This window comes from Zootoca vivipara, chromosome 12, assembly GCF_965207765.1.
Source record: "Zootoca vivipara chromosome 12, rZooViv2.hap1.1, whole genome shotgun sequence".
NCBI lineage: Eukaryota > Metazoa > Chordata > Lepidosauria > Squamata > Lacertidae > Zootoca > Zootoca vivipara.
Genome location: NC_142595.1, coordinates 51,931,030 through 51,947,401, shown reverse-complemented (window position 1 = coordinate 51,947,401; position 16,372 = coordinate 51,931,030). Strand labels below are relative to the sequence as shown.

Here is a 16,372-nt window from a genome sequence, read left to right as displayed (position 1 = left end):
TCTAAGAGATATGTTTTGTGTGCACGACAGGTTGGGGGGGAAAGAGGATCTGAGCGGTTTTTAAAGACCGCTCAGGGTGGCGGCGGCTGTTGACGTTCAGGGAAAGACACGCCTCCCCGTTGATCAATAACTGGGAGATTGGAGAGAAGATGTGCTTCCAATTAAGTTTTATGTATGAAAAGCGAAGTCTGGGGAAGGGGGTGCAAAAGGGAGTCCCGTTTGAATAAATAATCCTGCACCACACGGCGGTCTGAGTCCAATTTTGGGGGGTGGGGGGCAGCCGGCCCACCACCCAAGGCCCTTTAACTGTCCCACTGGCACAGCTTCCAATACATGGAGAAAGTGGTGGCTGGGTCCCGCGTCCGAGGTTGCAGCTTCAAGGGGGGCAGCCCCTCCACCTCCAGGAAGGGGCTCTCTGTGAACAGCTGCTCCGGGTCGTAGAAGGCCAGGAGGTTGGGGCCTGTGCAATCCAGCTCCTAGCAGAGAAGAGACAGGCCGGTTGCTCAGAAGGGAAAGTCCTTAGTGAAGCACAATGGTAAACTGCGGAACTCCCTCCTGCAGGAGGCCGTGATGGGCTCCAAGGGACATCCGCTCCAACCCCCTGCCATTCAGGAATGGCAACCATTTGAAACCTTAGCTTTGCAAACATGCTGGCAATTTTGTTGCAGAGGGGAGAGTGCTCTTGCGCTCGAATCCTTCCTATGGGTTTTCCAAAAGAGCCATCTACGCCTGTAACACTGGTGTAAGCCCATTGGATCATTGCATTTTGGGGATGGTGTTAACGCCACCCGTCTCCTCCAGCTCTGGGGAATCCCCAAGGCTGCCCCCTTCCCTGCTCACCTTCCTGGGTTCAGGACGCGTCCGGACGAGGGAGAGTTTCTCTTGCACGGCTGAGCTGAGCAGTTCAACTTCCGGCACTTCCAGGCTGACAAGGCCTTGATAGAGTTGTTGCTCCCGACGGATGTTCATACCTGTGAAAGGCGTGTTGGGAGAAAAGGCAAGGAGTTTACAAAACGGGGAATGGCGTGGAGAAAATGGAGAGAGAGAAGTTCTCATCTCGCCGCACTAGAACTTGAGGCATCCACTGGAGCTGGATGTTCGAAGACTAAGGACAGGTTAAAAAAAAAACAAGCACGATGGGCAGATTCTGCACTTTGGCAGGAAGAACCAGATGCACAAATATAAGATGCGGGATGCCTGGGCAGCCACTAGTACATGTGAAAAGGATCTAGGGGTCTTGGTGGACCACTAGCTCAACACTGAGTCCACAGTGGGATGTAGCAGCAAAAAAAGCTAACACAACTGTCAGAGGTTCTTGCGACTACTCTAGAGTAACGATGCTCCGCATGCTTGTCTTTAAACAGTGTTTATTTAGTGCAGGCTATTTACAGTGAGCTGGATATGTACAACATGTCTGCTCAGTCCGATGCAGAATCCGGCACTGCCCCCCCCCCCACGTGATCTTCTCCAACATAGTAGCCTCGGGACAGTGAATCTCCTCCCTCTCTCTCTCCTGCGTAATTCCGGAACCGGAGGAAGGGGTCTACGCTCCAGGCTTTCCTTTTCTCCCTTCTCCCCCTCCCTTTCCTTGTGTTGCTGGAGCCCTGGCCCTCTCTCCATTCCCTCACTAGCCTCCTCAAAGCCCTCGCTTCCATCACTGCTTGGGGAGGAGCTACTTCTGATGCAAGGGGGGGCGGTTCTCTGTACTTTTTCCCCCTTACAGCAACTGTTCAGTTGAATCAAGAAAAGTCTAGGGTTCCTCTCTCTCGCTTGGACTACTGCAATGCGCTCTACGTGGGGCTACCTTTGGAGGTGACCCAGAAACTACAACTAATCCAGAATGCGGCAGCTAGACTGGTGACTGGGAGCGGCCGCCGAGACAACATAACACCGGTCTTGAATGACCTACGTTGACTCCCAGTACGTTTCCGAGCACAATTCAAAGTGTTGGTGCTGACCTTTAAAGCCCTAAGCGGCCTCGGTCCAGTATACCTGAAGGAGCGTCTCCACCCCCATCGTTCTGCCCGGACACTGAGGTCCAGCGCCGAGGGCCTTCCGGCGGTTCCCTCCCTGTGAGAAGCCAAGTTACAGGGAACCAGGCAGAGGGCCTTCTCGGTAGTGGCACCCACCCTGTGGAACGCCCTCGCACCAGATGTCAAAGAGAAAAACAACTACCAGACTTTTAGAGGACATTTGAAGGCAGCCCTGTTTAGGGAAGCTTTTAATGTTTAATAGATTATTGTATTTTAATACTTCTGTTGGAAGCCACCCAGAGTGCCTTGCAGGGGGTTGGACTAGATCAGGCATAGGCAACATTGGCTCTCCAGATGTTTTGGAACTACAACTCCCATGATCCCTGACCACTGGCCCTGTTAGCTAAGGATCATGGGAGCTGTAGTTCCAAAACAACTGGAGAGCCAAGGTTGCCTATGCCTGGACTAGATGAACCTCGGAACCTTTCCAGCTCTATACTTCCATGATTCTATGACTTACTCAGGCAGCATACAGTTAAACTATGCAACTTGCTCCCACAAAAGCTGGGATTAAGAAGCCTTCCTTTCTCCAGATATGGAGGCAATCCTGGCCAGCAACCACCGATAACTGAGGGAGGGAGTTCCATAGGTTAACCATGCGCTGCACAAAGAAGAGCTTTCTTTTTAACTCCCAACGCTCAACTCCAATACTCACCCTCGCCGGCCCGGGCTTCCACAGCACAACGAGCAACGAAAGAGCGCTGGACCAGTTGCTCAGCCGCCTGCCGGGCATTGAAGCCTTTCTCCCGCACGGCATGGACCTCTGCCACCAGGGCAAGAGTGCTGTGGGGAATGGGGCCGGCCAGCAGGTTGCGGGGCTGACGTGACCCCTCGTCTTCCTCCTCCTCCCCTGCAGGACTCAGGGAGGGCTCTCTCTCCAGCGTGATGGTGATGGGAGATTCTCCAGCACTGCTGTGGACCACCTCCACTCTGGGCTTTGGGGGATCGAGGCTGACCATCCTGACATCGTCCGACCTGGATCCCCGCCTGGGAGGAACGGCAACCTCCGTTCCAGGCTGCGGGGGATCGGGGAGGGCCAGGCCGATGTCATCAGATTTGGATCCCAGCCTGAAACGAACCTGGGAAGGTGCAAAAATGGAGAGTCGAGATGGGGAAGAGGTGAATTGTGAACAACTTGCTAAATTTGCAGGCATCCCCAAACTTCGGCCCTCCAGATGTTTGGGACTACAATTCCCATCATCCCCGACCACTGGTCCTGTTAGCTAGGGATCATGGGAGTTGTAGGCCAAAACATCTGGAGGGCCGCAGTTTGGGGATGCCTGTGCTAAAGCAATAAACATCTTCCGGAGAAGAAAAGACTCGGGAGCAAATCCAGAGCAGAGTCCATAAGACCAGGCATGTCCAAAGTCCATTTCAGGGGCCTAATCCAGGCCACCGGTCAGTTTATTCCAGAAGGAGGTCAACAACTCCAATCCTAAAAAAAAAACTCAGTAAGTTTGGGGGGAAGTCGTAAAAAAAGCTCAACAACTTCAAGCTCAACAACTTTGGTCGGCCCTCCCGCATGCTCACTCCATCAAATCTGGCCCTCTTTGAAAAAAAGTTTGGACACCGCTGTCATAAGACAGTCGGATGGCACCGTGTATGCCTCCTGGCAACTCCTGAAGCCAAGCTGGTGCCAAACGTCTTGCTCTGCTTTCCTTTGGGCCACATCAGTCAGGCCAGGGGGGTGTCTTGTCCTCTGGGCAGCCCAGGACCTCCAGAGGTCATTTTGGTGCTGCTGATGTGGGAAAAACAATGCGGGAGGCAGCAGTTGCGAGGAATGAGCTCGCAAGGTACAATTGCTACAGGTTGCCTTCGTTGGTGGAGAAATCATCATGCCTCACTGATAAGCTACTGCCCACCTTAAGCAGAGTGGCCCCATCAATAGGTGCTTTGGAGTTTCACTTGACAAGCGGACTGAACTTGTGGACCAAGGAAAAAGGGGGGAAAACCTCTTTTTTCATCTGTAGCAGCTGCAACAAAACATGTCTCTCCCAGATGGTAGCTTTCTAATACTTTGACTCCCCCTCCCCCAAAGTCACACTGTCTCCCAAGACAGACAGATGTCAGCCTTCCGGGGCATAGTTCATAGAATCGTAGAGTTGGAAGGGACCTCCGAGGGACATCTAGTCCAACCCCTGCAATGCAGGAATCGCGGCTAAAGAATCCCTGACAATGGACCCCCCCAATCTCTGCTTAATAATAATAATAATAATAATATTTTATTATTTATACCCCGCCCATCTGGCCGGGTTCCCCCAGCCACTCTGGGCGGCTTCCAACAAAATATTAAAATACAGAAATCCATCAGACATTAAAAGCTTCCCATTAAAGTCTTCAATGATGGATAGAGTCAGTTCCACGAACAGCTCTCTCTCTCTCTCTCTCTCTCTCTCTCTCTCTCTCTCTCACACACACACACACACACACAGAGCTATTCTGAAAAAATTGATAGAATACCACTTTTTCTTTTTAAAGTCAATTTGATCCTTCCCAAAGGCATCTAGACCTGGCACTGGAAATACATATTTTGTCAGTCTTACAAGCCCCAGAACAACCTCAGTTCTGCGCAGCAAACCTCTCAGGAAGACAGGAAAGCCGAACCAAACCACTGAGGTCCATATACCTCAATACTGCCGACACTGACTGGCAGCACCTCTCTCTAGGGCTTCTCTCCCAGCCCTCTCTGGGGTGCAACGAGGGACCTTCTGTTACAGGGCAGATGCTTTCCCACTGAGCTACACCCCCTTCCCCTCTGGAGAGGATGTAGGCAAGTCCTGCCTTCCCATTTAATGCCTTCCCACCTCCCCCCCTTTCCTCCTCATGCTCCCAGCTCCCACTTACCTGTCTACGTGGTGCTTTCCCCTGCTGGGGTCGCCGAAGGATCCCGCCGCCCCCCAGCCTCCTCACACAGGCTCGCTCTGGGGTGAGCACCACCTCAGGCCCGGGGACCAAGCCTTGGGGAGTCGGGGGTGGGAGGGGCATAGGTGCAGCGCAAGGGACGCTGTCTCTGTCGTCGCTGCAGGTGAGAGTGGGGGCAGCAGCCATCATGGGACAAATGCAAGCTGTAGATAAAAGAAGAGTATGCAAACCAGTGGTTTCCAATTTTTGAAGGGGGATGGATGGGGGGGAGCGACTCTACTGTCCCCTTGGTTCCATAAACTCACCCCGTTGCTCCCTACCCTATAAAAAGCATTATGCAGAACAGCTAAGGGGGAGAAGTAACGCAATGACATTCAAACCACAATTAATCCCACCGCCCCCCAGGGGGCGCTGCTGCCCACTCTGGGAGCCACTCATGCAATATGTAAACAGCAGCAGTGCGGAGTTCCAGCAACCCACCAGCAGAGGGCGATGTTTCCAAACGTCTGCCTGCTCTGAGAAGGCAGTCCCCAGCCTGGTGCTCTCCACTTGTTTTGTACTACCTTCTGGGGCTGATGGGAGTTGTAGTCCAAAACATCTGGATTTCACTAGGCTGTCCTAACTAAGCCCAAGTGGGTTCAACTTTTTGGGGAGGACATAGCAGAAGAGCATCAGGAAGAAGAGATAAGCGCCCCTGTTTTTATCGGAGGGAGCCTATCCTCACGGATAGTTAACTTGTGGAATTCACTGCCATAATAATAATTATAATTCTTTCTATCCCGCCCACCTGGCAGTGACTGCCGCTTACGTGGGCCACGTGTTTAGGGCACCAGAAAAGCAGGGACATGAGAAAAATGAGATTTTTATTTTCATGAATTTGATATTGGTACTGCGTCCAAGTAACTCTCCACTCTCCACCCATTTTTCTGCTGTCTTTTTATTACTTATCCCCACCTAAACCGGAGGCGGGGGGTGGGGTGGACGGTGTCCTATCATTAAATCGAAATACTGCGAGGAAATCAGATCCAGCCAGGTGTTGCGCATTGACATCCAATGCATGCCCGTTTCAGCATACATGTAAGCCTTGGGCCATTTTGGAAAACAACATTTAGTTTTGTGTGTGTGTGTTTTTATTTTGAATTACATACTGGGAGGGGGCGGGGAGCCTCACAGCATAATTTTTTCCGCTGCTTCCAAAAGTCTTAGTCAGGCCCTGGGTCAAATCCAGCTGCTGCAGGCTCTGGGTCGAATCCAGCTTGATGTTTTAAGTCACACCCACCCCCCAAAGCGGAGAGCATTTTGCAGGATCCCTCACTGGCAATGGCAGTTTACAACCTCCCGCCTTTGGACCTTTTCTGCTCCAGGCCAAATTGCACATTGCACCCCTTTTCCCCTTGCACCCCCCCCGTTTCCAACCCGCCCCCTTCCTATCGGCCCCTTACCCGCTTTTGTCTCCAGCCCCTCCACCTCTCGGCTTCTCCTTCGTCTAAACTCCACTCTTTGCCTCCGGCTGGTCAGAATCTGGGGACGGTTGAAGCGGGCGGGGGAAAAGGAAAGGAGCAGCCTCGTTTTCGGTCCAAGATGGCGCCTGCCCTGAAAACGCCCTATCTAAAGCCATGGAGAGCCATAGAGTCGCTCAGCGCAGCAAGTCCCAGTCCGGCAATTCCCGTGGCATAACACTTGCGCCCCCTAAGGAAAGGTAGGCGGCTTTGCAACGCGCAACCTCCGAGGGGCGGGGCTGTGGGCAGGGCCGAGCGGGGGCTCGGGCGTAGCCTCGTTGTGAATCGAAGATGGCGGCCGAGCTGGGAGCGCTCTATATAGAGAATGAGCGGCGGGAAAGGGAGGGAGGGAGGCAAGGGCTGCCTTGTGGGTTAAATAGGGTGGTGTGGAAGCTGCGCCTGCGCATCAGGTTCTTTCTGAATGCAAGATGGCGACCAAACAAAAAGAAAAACACACACTTTTCCACCGGTTCGATACCAGCTCTCGGCGTTATTATTATTATTATTATTAAATAGGTATTAATAATAACAAATAATTAATAATATTGTTAATACATATTATAATAAAATCAATTATTAATAATAATAATTGCAGGAGGCTCAGGAAACTGTACTAGATGTCCCTTTGAATCCACTGCAACTCTTAAGTTCTTTGATTCAGTGGTTCTAATTATTATTTTATTTTATTTTATTTTATTAAATCTGCAGCAGTAGGTTTATTTTAAAAGCAAACAGGAACCCGACATTTACCATTCTCTACTAAACCAGTTTGACTTTAGGCTGCCCTATGCAAATCAGGAAAAGTTGTTTTAACAAAATATCCCCCCCCATCTTTTTCTAGAGGTACCACTGAGGTCAGTGGGAACATGCCCAGCAAGATTTAAAGACGCTGCATATATCTGAATCTTGTCGCAGTTGAACCTTTCCTTATTCAAGAGTGAGATTTTATATATGTGCCATATATTATATGCAGCGGAAGAATTGTAATAAGGCTATCGGTGGAAAACCAGTTGCCTTTTAATCTCCCCGGTCCCGGAAAAACCAAAACAAAACTCGAGGGGTTTGTCCTTTTAGCTATGACATGATAAAGCGTCATTCCAATTTATTGCCTGGTGCAAAATTCGCTCCCTGGGGAAGCCAGCCTGCTGCCCTCCATGTATGTTTTGGACTACAACTCCCATCATCCCTGACCACTGGGCCTGGGATTTGAAGAACCGCTGGTGGATGCGGTCAAGGATCCTGGCACAGCACCGCTTCCGACTGAAGCCTTGGAGTTCCCTCTGTCGGCCGGACTCAGTTTTCAGGCCCCTTCATCTGTAAAATGGGAGCAGCCGCAGGAAGTGGGGAGATCGAAGGAGCGGCGGCAAGCAGCGCTGAGTCTTCATCCAAAGAGCCTCCGAAAAATCCCTTTTTTTGCACGAATAGATCTGCCCTCTCCTCCGTGATAAAGGTTTCCGCTGCAGTTGGTGGCAGAACAATAACCCACCGCAGATGAATGCCTGGCAGCGGGTGCAGGAATTTCCTGAGCGCTGGGTGGATGGGAACAGGCGAGGTCTGCAGGGGAGATATATAATGGAAGCAGCCAAATAATAGATTTTGCTGACTGTCAGAAATGATAGCACAGGGCTTCCCCACCAGTCAGCCGGCTTCCCCTGTTTCTGCCAGCAGCCGAGATAGAAAACTCTTGTGTTTGGTCGAGTGTACAGTATGTGTTATGTCTCCTGTCTCAGAGCAGGATTCCTGGGTCCCCTGAGGAAGGGCGTTAGGACTCTCCAGAGCTGGCCAAAAGATCCGGCCAATTCTGTCCCTGAGCTGAAATCCCTGCCGCCTCATCCTAACCATCTTTTCTCAATTTATTCTTATGGGGTTCATTCCCCATAAATGTTCATAGGGTTGAATTCGAGGAAGCGGCATTCTGGGCCTTTTTCAGAGCAGGAGGAGCAAACACCACCTGCTGGAATTTGCTGGGGTATTTCATAGAATTGTAGATTTGTATAGTTAGATGATACACCCAGAGGTCATCTAGTCCAACCCCCTGCAATTATGATTGTTATTTATTAAATTTGCATCCCACCCTTTGTCCAAAGTTCTCAGCATAAAAAATATAAGATGCTGTAAAAACGTAGAATCTATATACTGTATATATAAATGTAAACTGGGCATGTGTGTTCCTCTCCTATGTTCAATGGAACTGCTTGACCGATTGCGTTCAAATTTGGACACAAAGTCAAATGTGACTACGAGAGCAAGACCATTCTGTTTTCAAAGACAGATGTCACACCTGTGCAACGTAAAAAACCCCAAACCCTGTGTTCAAAACCTCCCCACTCAGACGAAAGTGCGTGCTGGGAGCACAGGAGGGGATTGCCAAATAGCGCCCTCTAGCGACGGCTACACTGGTACTGCACCTATAAAAACTTCCCTCTCCACAGCATCTCGGCTCAGCTTCCCAGACTGGGCTGAGTGGAGGTGGGGGCTCGTCGGGTGGGGGATGGGAGGAGGAGGGGGCGGGATAGGTCATGGGTCCAGACAGGGTGGGGCCAATCACAGGGATGAGCCGGGGTGGGAGGAGGGGCCGGGATGTAAAACAGGGGGACTCTGAAGGTGAGGGGAGTCTGAAGGGGGACTCTGAGGCTCCATTTAACAGACTGAGGCACAGCAACGCGTGGCAGGGCCAGCTAGTACATAATAAAAACTGGAACAAAAAACCGAACATGTGATGTGTGGAGAATTCTCGCTCCAGTGATACGAAGCAATAACAAAGCTTGCTTGCAACAGATTTGCATAGAGTAAGTCAGGGGAAAGCTATGGTTTTCCCAGTAGTGATGTATGGAAGTGAGAGCTGGACCATCAAGAAGGCTGATCGCCGAAGAATTGATGCTTTTGAATTCTGGTGCTGGAGGAGACTCTTGATAGTCCCATGGACTGCAAGAAGATCAAACCTATCCATTCTGAAGCAAATCAGCCCTGAGTGCTCACTGGAAGGACAGATCCTGAAGCTGAGGCTCCAAGACTTTGGCCACCTCATGAGAAGAGAAGACTCCCTGTAAAAGACCCTGATGAGTCTTTCAAGGAGAAGGGGACGACAGAGGGTGAGATGGTTGGACAGTGTTTTCGAAGCTACGAACATGAGTCTGACCAAACTGCGGGAGGCAGTGCAAGACAGGAGTGCCTGGCGTGCTCTGGTCCATGGGGTCACGAAGAGTCGGACACGACTAAATGACTCAACAACAACAAGTCAGGGGACAAGGGAAGCCATCAAGAAGAGGGTGGTTACTCCTTCGCTTTTATTTGTTGGGGTTCCTTCTCCACACTTGCAGTTTAAATGGCAACACTTCTTGGGAAGGTGGTTTGCGTTTCAATCTATTATTATTATTATTATTATTATTATTATTATTATTATTACGTTATTACAACTAAAGATTAATGATATTATTAAGGAAATCAGCCTCGAGTGCTCACTGGAAGGACAGATCCTGAAGCTGAGGCTCCAATACTTTGGCCACCTCATGAGAAGAGAGGAATCTTTGGAAAAGACCCTGATGTTGGGAAAGATGGAGGGCACTAGGAGAAGGGGACGACAGAGGACAAGATGGTTGGACAGTGTTCTCGAAGCTATGAACATGAGTTTGACCAAACTGCGGGAGGCAGTGGAAGACAGGAGTGCCTGGCGTGCTCTGGTCCATGGGGTCACGAAGAGTCGGACACGACTAAAAGACTAAACAACAAACAACAAGAACCTGGGCTGCTGGATCCGGTCAAAGCGGCTCCATCTTGTCCAGAGTAGCCGACCAGATGCCCATGATGGGAAATCGAAAAGCGGGACCTGAGTGTGAGAGCCGCACTCACCCCGCTTGTGATTTCCAGTAACTGGTGTTCAAAGGTATAACGCAGGCATTCCCAAACTTCGGCCCTCCAGATGTTTTGGACTACAATTCCCATCATCCCTGACCACTGGTCCTGTTAGCTAGGGATCATGGGAGTTGTAGGCCAAAACATCTGGAGGGCCGAAGTTTGGGGATGCCTGTTCTAACGCCTCTGATGGTGCAGGTATAGTTATAATAATACTAATACTAATAATTTATTATTCATACCCCACCCATCTGGCCGGGTCTCCCCAGCCACTCTGGGCGGCTTCCAACAAAAAAATAAAACACACTTTATTATGTTTCATATATGGGCTTGACGCTTTATTATGTTTCATATATTCTGTAAGCCACCCAGATTGGTTGGGGAAACCCAGCCAGATGGGCAAGGTATAAATTACACAATTATTTATTTATTTTTGTTGTTGTTGTTGTTGTTGTTTTGTTGTTGTTGTTGTTGTTGTTGTTGTTGTTGTTGTTGTATACAGCAGCTGTGGTGAGTAGCCACCCATAGCCCATAAATTTGTCTCTTATACTCTTGCCATCCAAACTGATGTCCAGCGCTGCCTCCTGTGGGAGGGAGTTCCGCAGTCTAACTAGGCGCTGTGCGAAGGTCTCTTTTTGTCCTTTCCAGTCACAAGCAGGGAAGAGGGCTGCCCTTGTGCTTGGGTTTTGCTTCTAGTCTTCGTACGGGCATCAGAGAGCAGGACTCGAACCATTGAATTAAAGGAGATTCGGACTCAACATCGGGAAGAAATTGGCGGGCTCTCCTTCCTTGGAGAGGTCAGGTGGTCAGCTGCCGGGGAATCTTTAGCCACGATTTGCGCCTTGCAGTGGGTTGGACTGGATGACCTTTGGGCAGTCCCCCATCCAACGCTTCCATTCTAGGAGTGTCTTTGTGCACACGCAGAGTTCCTTTCCCTGGGCTTAACCAGGCGGGGAGAGATTGCGCGGCCTGCAAGCACCCCTGAGCCCCTCTTCTGCTTCTCTGTTTACAAAGGAGTCGCTTCAATGTCGGGGGGGGGGGGGTTGTCTGTAAGAATCTGCTTTGGTGCCTGGACAAGATGCCAATGGGAGGAAAAGAGGTGTAATTTCCTGGCTGGGTTCCCACCCATGGCTTCCTAAAAGGAATGAGAGTCCAAACAAGGAATATTTCCAGCTTGGTGGGGGGAACTGAGCATTGCATTGTGTTGGCACGGCAAGGGTTGAGGGGAGAGAGGGGCTTTTGGGGTCCCCTCGGGTGGGTAGGGGGGAGCTGGGTGTCCATAAATCCCCATAGGATTTAGGGGCCAAAAGCTGGCGAGTTAAAGATGGTGACAAGGCCCAAGCGCCTCCTGAGAGAATCAACGGGGCTAAAGGAGATGCGGTGGGGGAGCTCAGAGCCAGGAAGGGACACCCCAGGGCCATCTATCCCAACCCCCCCTGCTTAAAAACCTCCATCGAAGGAGATCCCACCACCTTTGGAGGCGCTCCTGGCATCACAGGATTGTAGAGGTGGATGGGACCCCTGAAGGTCATCCAATCCAACCCCAATCTTTTGCCCAACGTGGGACTCAAACCCGCCACCCTCAGTCCCATGCTCTACCGAGTGAGCTTCTGTGCCGTCCAGCGCCTAGCAACCCTAAATCCCGGTGGCACCCACGCGAATGGGGAGATGGGGGGGGTTGCCGTTTGTTCAGATCCCCCGCCATTTTCTTTTAGGCCTCTTTGGCCGGGAAAACCGGGGTAGGCCTCATACCTCCAAACACAAATTGATTCCAGACAGCAATGTCCAGGAAAGGGGGGGGGTGGATATTTGAGTGTTTTTCGAGGAATTTTTTTTTTAGGTTGGGGGGGGGGAGACGGCGATCTCCGACTGGCCAGTTTTGAGTGCTCCATAAAAAACGCAGCCTGTTTCGAATTACGCCGGCCTCACTCCCCACTCCACCCCACATCACCCCGATAAATTTCTACCCCGCATCCGGACTTGGAGGGGATCGTGCCCCCCCTCCCCACTTCCTGACATGAGATAAAAGAGGAAGGATGAGGGAGGGGGGGGCCCTCTGTTAAGATTTAAGGGTACCGATAGCGAACCCCTTTGTGTGCTAGGGTTTTTTGGGGGGGAGGAAGAGGCCTGGTGAGCTGCTCTGCTGACGGGATGGAAAAGTGTGGGGTGGTTTGGGGGGGGCAGGAAAGAGAAATGGATCCTGGATGGAGAGGGGGGCGCTTGCCCCCCTCCAACACACCGGCCCAGATGGTCTTCATCTGTTGGGCATCGCTGCGTGTTTTTAATATCTCCATTTATCTTTTCTCCGGGATGATATTTAAGACCCTCGAGAGCAGGGAAATGGATCTGGGTGCGGGGGGGGGACGGACACTGGGCTGCTGAAAGTCAGGCGGACACCCCCCCCCATCCACCTCTCTTGGGGGGGAGAAGAAGAGGGGGGTCTATTCTAAATAATGTGATCAAAATCAGGCTCTGCGTCGTCCCCCCCACAACTGCCTAAAAACCCACCCACACCCCTCCTGCTTCCCACATGTCTTCTTATAAAGGGCATCCTGCTACTTACGTAGGGCTCAAATCCAGAGCCCGACCCCCCAAGAAATCCGGTCTCCAGAGTTGTGCAACCCTCTTTCTACTCCAGGCTTGGCCAACCTGGTGCCCCTCTGTTGGGAGTTGTAGTACGAAACCTCGGGGGGGGGGCGCCAGGTTGGCGAAGCCTGTTCTAACCCAACGAATCTCCCCCAGGCCGAGGCTCCCTCAGCCAGCTCTCCTTCCACATTGGAGGACTCTGGACTTTTTTTGCTTTTGTCTCTTAATAATCTCAGGGCCGTGGGTTCGAGCAAGGTTTGCTGCCATTGCGGTGGGTTGGGCTGGATGACCTTTGGGGGTAACTTCCAACCCTACAATTCTATGGAATCTGTGCCTTTTTCCAGTAGGAAGCACCCCGCTGGCTATTTTTAATCACCTCTGGTTCCCGTGAAACAATTGTGATATCTCTCCCCCCCAAAAAAATGGCTTGTGTTTGGTCATCGTAGGCTAGCAATGCCCCTTCTGTTTCCTGACCCACGGCTGACCCACAGGAGGCCGATTGCAGCTGGCCAGGCCAGATAACCCAGAGGGCAACGGGGTGGAGAGCAAACTACTGCCAGGCCGGCCAGAGTTTTTCTGGCTGGTGACCTTCCATAATGGCTGGATTTTTTTCCGCCAAGTTCTGGGGGGGGCACAGAGGGGTCTCTGAAAGAGGTGGTGGGGCTAGCGGGCTGGATAATTCACCATTATTTAGTTAACGGGGGGGGGGGCGGAGATATAGGAAGGCCACATTTTGCGTCAGGCGTCCATGCGCATACCAGTGCGGTTAAAGTGGATTCAATAAATTCATTATTTTTTTAAAAGAAAAAAGTGTGTGTGTTTTTTTTACTGTTCAGGAAGCGAGGAGGAAATGCGTTCAGTGGGTAGAGAAAAGTTTTTTCCTCGCTCTCTCATAAGACTCCTGGATATCTAGTGAGGTGAATGGGATTGTGTGTGAACGCCCCACGAAGGAAATCGGGATTAAGGATCCCGGCCACATAACGGCCCCACGAAACAAATCGGAGCCAGTTTTCTCTATATTTTGGAACACTTGTTTTCTTGTGTTTTGGCCGGCTGCCATTTTGAATCAAGATGGCGGACTGAAGCGTTACTTTGGTGTGACTTTGCCCTTGTTTTGGGATAAGTTCGGCCGCCTCTTAAGATATTGTCTCCAAATCCTCGCCAATGAGTTTTCCTGAAGGGGGTAGATTTCATTGACGCGTCAATGCCAGGCGCCATTTTTCGGTGCGTCCGAACTTAAAAATTGCACTATCCATTCGAATATCACAATATTTTTTGGTTTCTAAACATTCCCAGGCAGAGGTAGGCACACCCTGCTAGCGCTCGACAAAAGTCCAAGAGTCTAACCACCGCGTAAGCGCTGAGCAAGCGAATCAAGATTAATGCGGAATAAGCAGGCCAAATAAATAAATTTGTTTGCGGTAAGGTTGGCCACTGAACCAATTTCCCTGGTAAAGTCAAGGGTGCCTCTGAGCACGTAGGGAGTGCTGCCCAGTCACCGTGGAGGAACGGCAACACAGCTGTGATCGGAGGAGACTTCTTTCAGAAACGAAGCAGACTTATTATTTGTGCGCACACCAGCAGTTTCACTTAACCGATAGCTGAAATGGCTCAGAGGATTGAGAACCAGGAACCTCTTGGTTTGGATTCGAGTCCCGCATCTGCCGCAGACTTAGCCTCAGTTTCCCCTGCTGGTGCTGAATTTAGACAGAGAGATAGATAAAAGTGAGGTTATTTATTAAATTACACCCGTTCTCTAAACCTGGCAACCTTCTGTTTTAGGCAAGGGCTCAGTAGCAGAACACCTGCCTGGCATGCAGAAGGTCCAAGGTCCAATCCCTGACTTTCCAGGGGATTCGAACTGGGGTCTCTCCCAGACCTACCTGAAGACGCAGGTAGGTCTGGGAGAGACCCCAGTTCGAATCCCCAGGCAAGTCGCTGCTGCCAGTCAGTGTAGGTTTCATTCCCAAGACTCCTGTTCATTTGTTTGCAGCCATGAGGACTAGAATCTTGTTCCCTTTAGATAATACTGAGATAGATAAGAGACCCAACCGTCTGGCTCCTTATGGTTCCTATGGTTTATGGTTAGCAGTGTGAGCTGTGAGCCTTGTTCTGCTCCTCCCTTTGCTGCTGGGAACTCACTCAAGGGCAGCCATCTCCAATTCCGGCTTCCGCCTGAGAAAACAGGAGTGAGACATTCCCAAAAAACAGGGCCTGGGAATACCGAGACGTGTCTATTGCAAGATGACATGTGTGATAACACATAGGAGATACTATATAAACACTAATTATTGCTTTCCCTGAAGCTCAGTGTGGTTGCTTAGTGGAGCAGGAGGCGGGTGGCGGGGGCGAACTTTGCACATGCTCAGAGGAAAGCCGCTCTTCACCTGTTACATCACCAGAAAGAGCCTTGGCCAACCTACTGCAATAGTAGGGGGTGCCATTTGGGGCGGGGGGTGAATTTTTTTTTTTTTTGCAATTTTATTCAATGCAAGGTCTTAAAAATAGGTCTTTGGGTGTGTGGAATTCAAACCTGCTACAATTTTTGTGATTGGACAATGTCCACGTTTGATGAAGAAGCACATAGTAAATGGCTCTTGGAAAACTAAAGCATTTTAATTTACTTTCTGGAAATATCAGGTAATGCCGAATAATAATAATAATAATAATAATAATAATAATAATGTGAATGCAAACACTTGGCAATCATTTTTTAAACTATTTTATGCCATTTTCCACGCCGTTTTACCTACCAAGCAAAACTAAATCATATTAATTTAACCAATTTAACCTTTTGAATTCCCGATTCGTGTTACGACATTTTACCACCCCTCATTTTGGGAATTTGAAAGCTGGGAAAATTCAGCTCGCTCCTACTGCTATAGGGCACCCCTGTTAGGCCCCCCCACCTCTCTGCTTGGACACTTCTATGGAGGCAGCCTGTTCTGAAGATCATTCCGCCGGGAAGCCGAGTGCGAATCCTCCTTTCTCCTCATTTGGACTGCTTGGCTTGGTCCTTTACATTCCGGAGCGACCGGGAACCAGTTTCACCAGCCAAGCTCTTCCTGTGTTCTGATAGAGCTTCCAGCTGCAGGAGCAGTCTATCCAGATTCCCAGGTTTTAAGGGGTGCTCTTGGAAATGAGGGTGCTGGACTAGTTGGGCCACTGGCCTGATCCTGCAGAGCTCTCCTGAGGTTCTTTTGTTGGCTGGAGGGCTTGAGGACACAGAGCTCGACCTGGGGGAAGCTGTTCTGGTCGCCTCTCCTCAAAAAGGATATTGTGGCGTTGGGAAAGGTGAAGGAAAGGGCAAATGGACACAGCGCTTGGGGCTTTTAAGCTCAGGGGAAAGATGAGTAAGAGGCCACATGGCGGAAGTTTATGAAATTAAGCCTGGCCTGGAGAAAGTGGAGAGAGGAACGTTCTCCTCCTCTCGTAAATGAATGCTGGCCACCAATTTTCGGTTGGCTTTAGAAGAACATCAGGCAAATTCATGGAGAAGATCAAGGGCTACCAGCCACAACAGAGGCAGCGTGAGCTGTG

The 16,372-nt window shown here is 50.5% G+C and overlaps 1 protein-coding gene across 1 annotated transcript; it reads right to left on the bottom strand.

Moving 5' to 3' along the window:
• Positions 1-150: 150 nt before the first annotated feature.
• PPP1R35 (protein phosphatase 1 regulatory subunit 35) lies at positions 151-6,681 on the bottom strand. Its single transcript, XM_035136221.3, has 5 exons — positions 6,338-6,681; positions 4,878-5,098; positions 2,689-3,112; positions 841-971; positions 151-476 (listed from the first exon to the last, which is right to left on the bottom strand). Exons 2-5 carry the CDS (start codon positions 5,082-5,084, stop codon positions 303-305), a joined length of 936 nt encoding a protein of 311 aa, XP_034992112.3. The 5' UTR covers positions 5,085-5,098; positions 6,338-6,681; the 3' UTR covers positions 151-302.
• Between the last annotated feature and the right edge of the window lie 9,691 nt (positions 6,682-16,372).

What these genes read in the sequence shown, in the direction of transcription:
- PPP1R35 (XM_035136221.3), bottom strand. Translation starts at nt 5,084, where the DNA reads ATGATGGCTGCTGCCCCCACTCTCACCTGCAGCGACGACAGAGACAGC. An exon ending in GGAAAGCACCACGTAGACAG is followed by an intron (nt 3,113 to 4,877) that starts GTAAGTGGGAGC and finishes GCACCTTCCCAG; the next exon opens with GTTCGTTTCAGGCTGGGATC. An exon ending in CGCGTCCTGAACCCAGGAAG is followed by an intron (nt 477 to 840) that starts GTGAGCAGGGAA and finishes CTTCTCTGCTAG; the next exon opens with GAGCTGGATTGCACAGGCCC.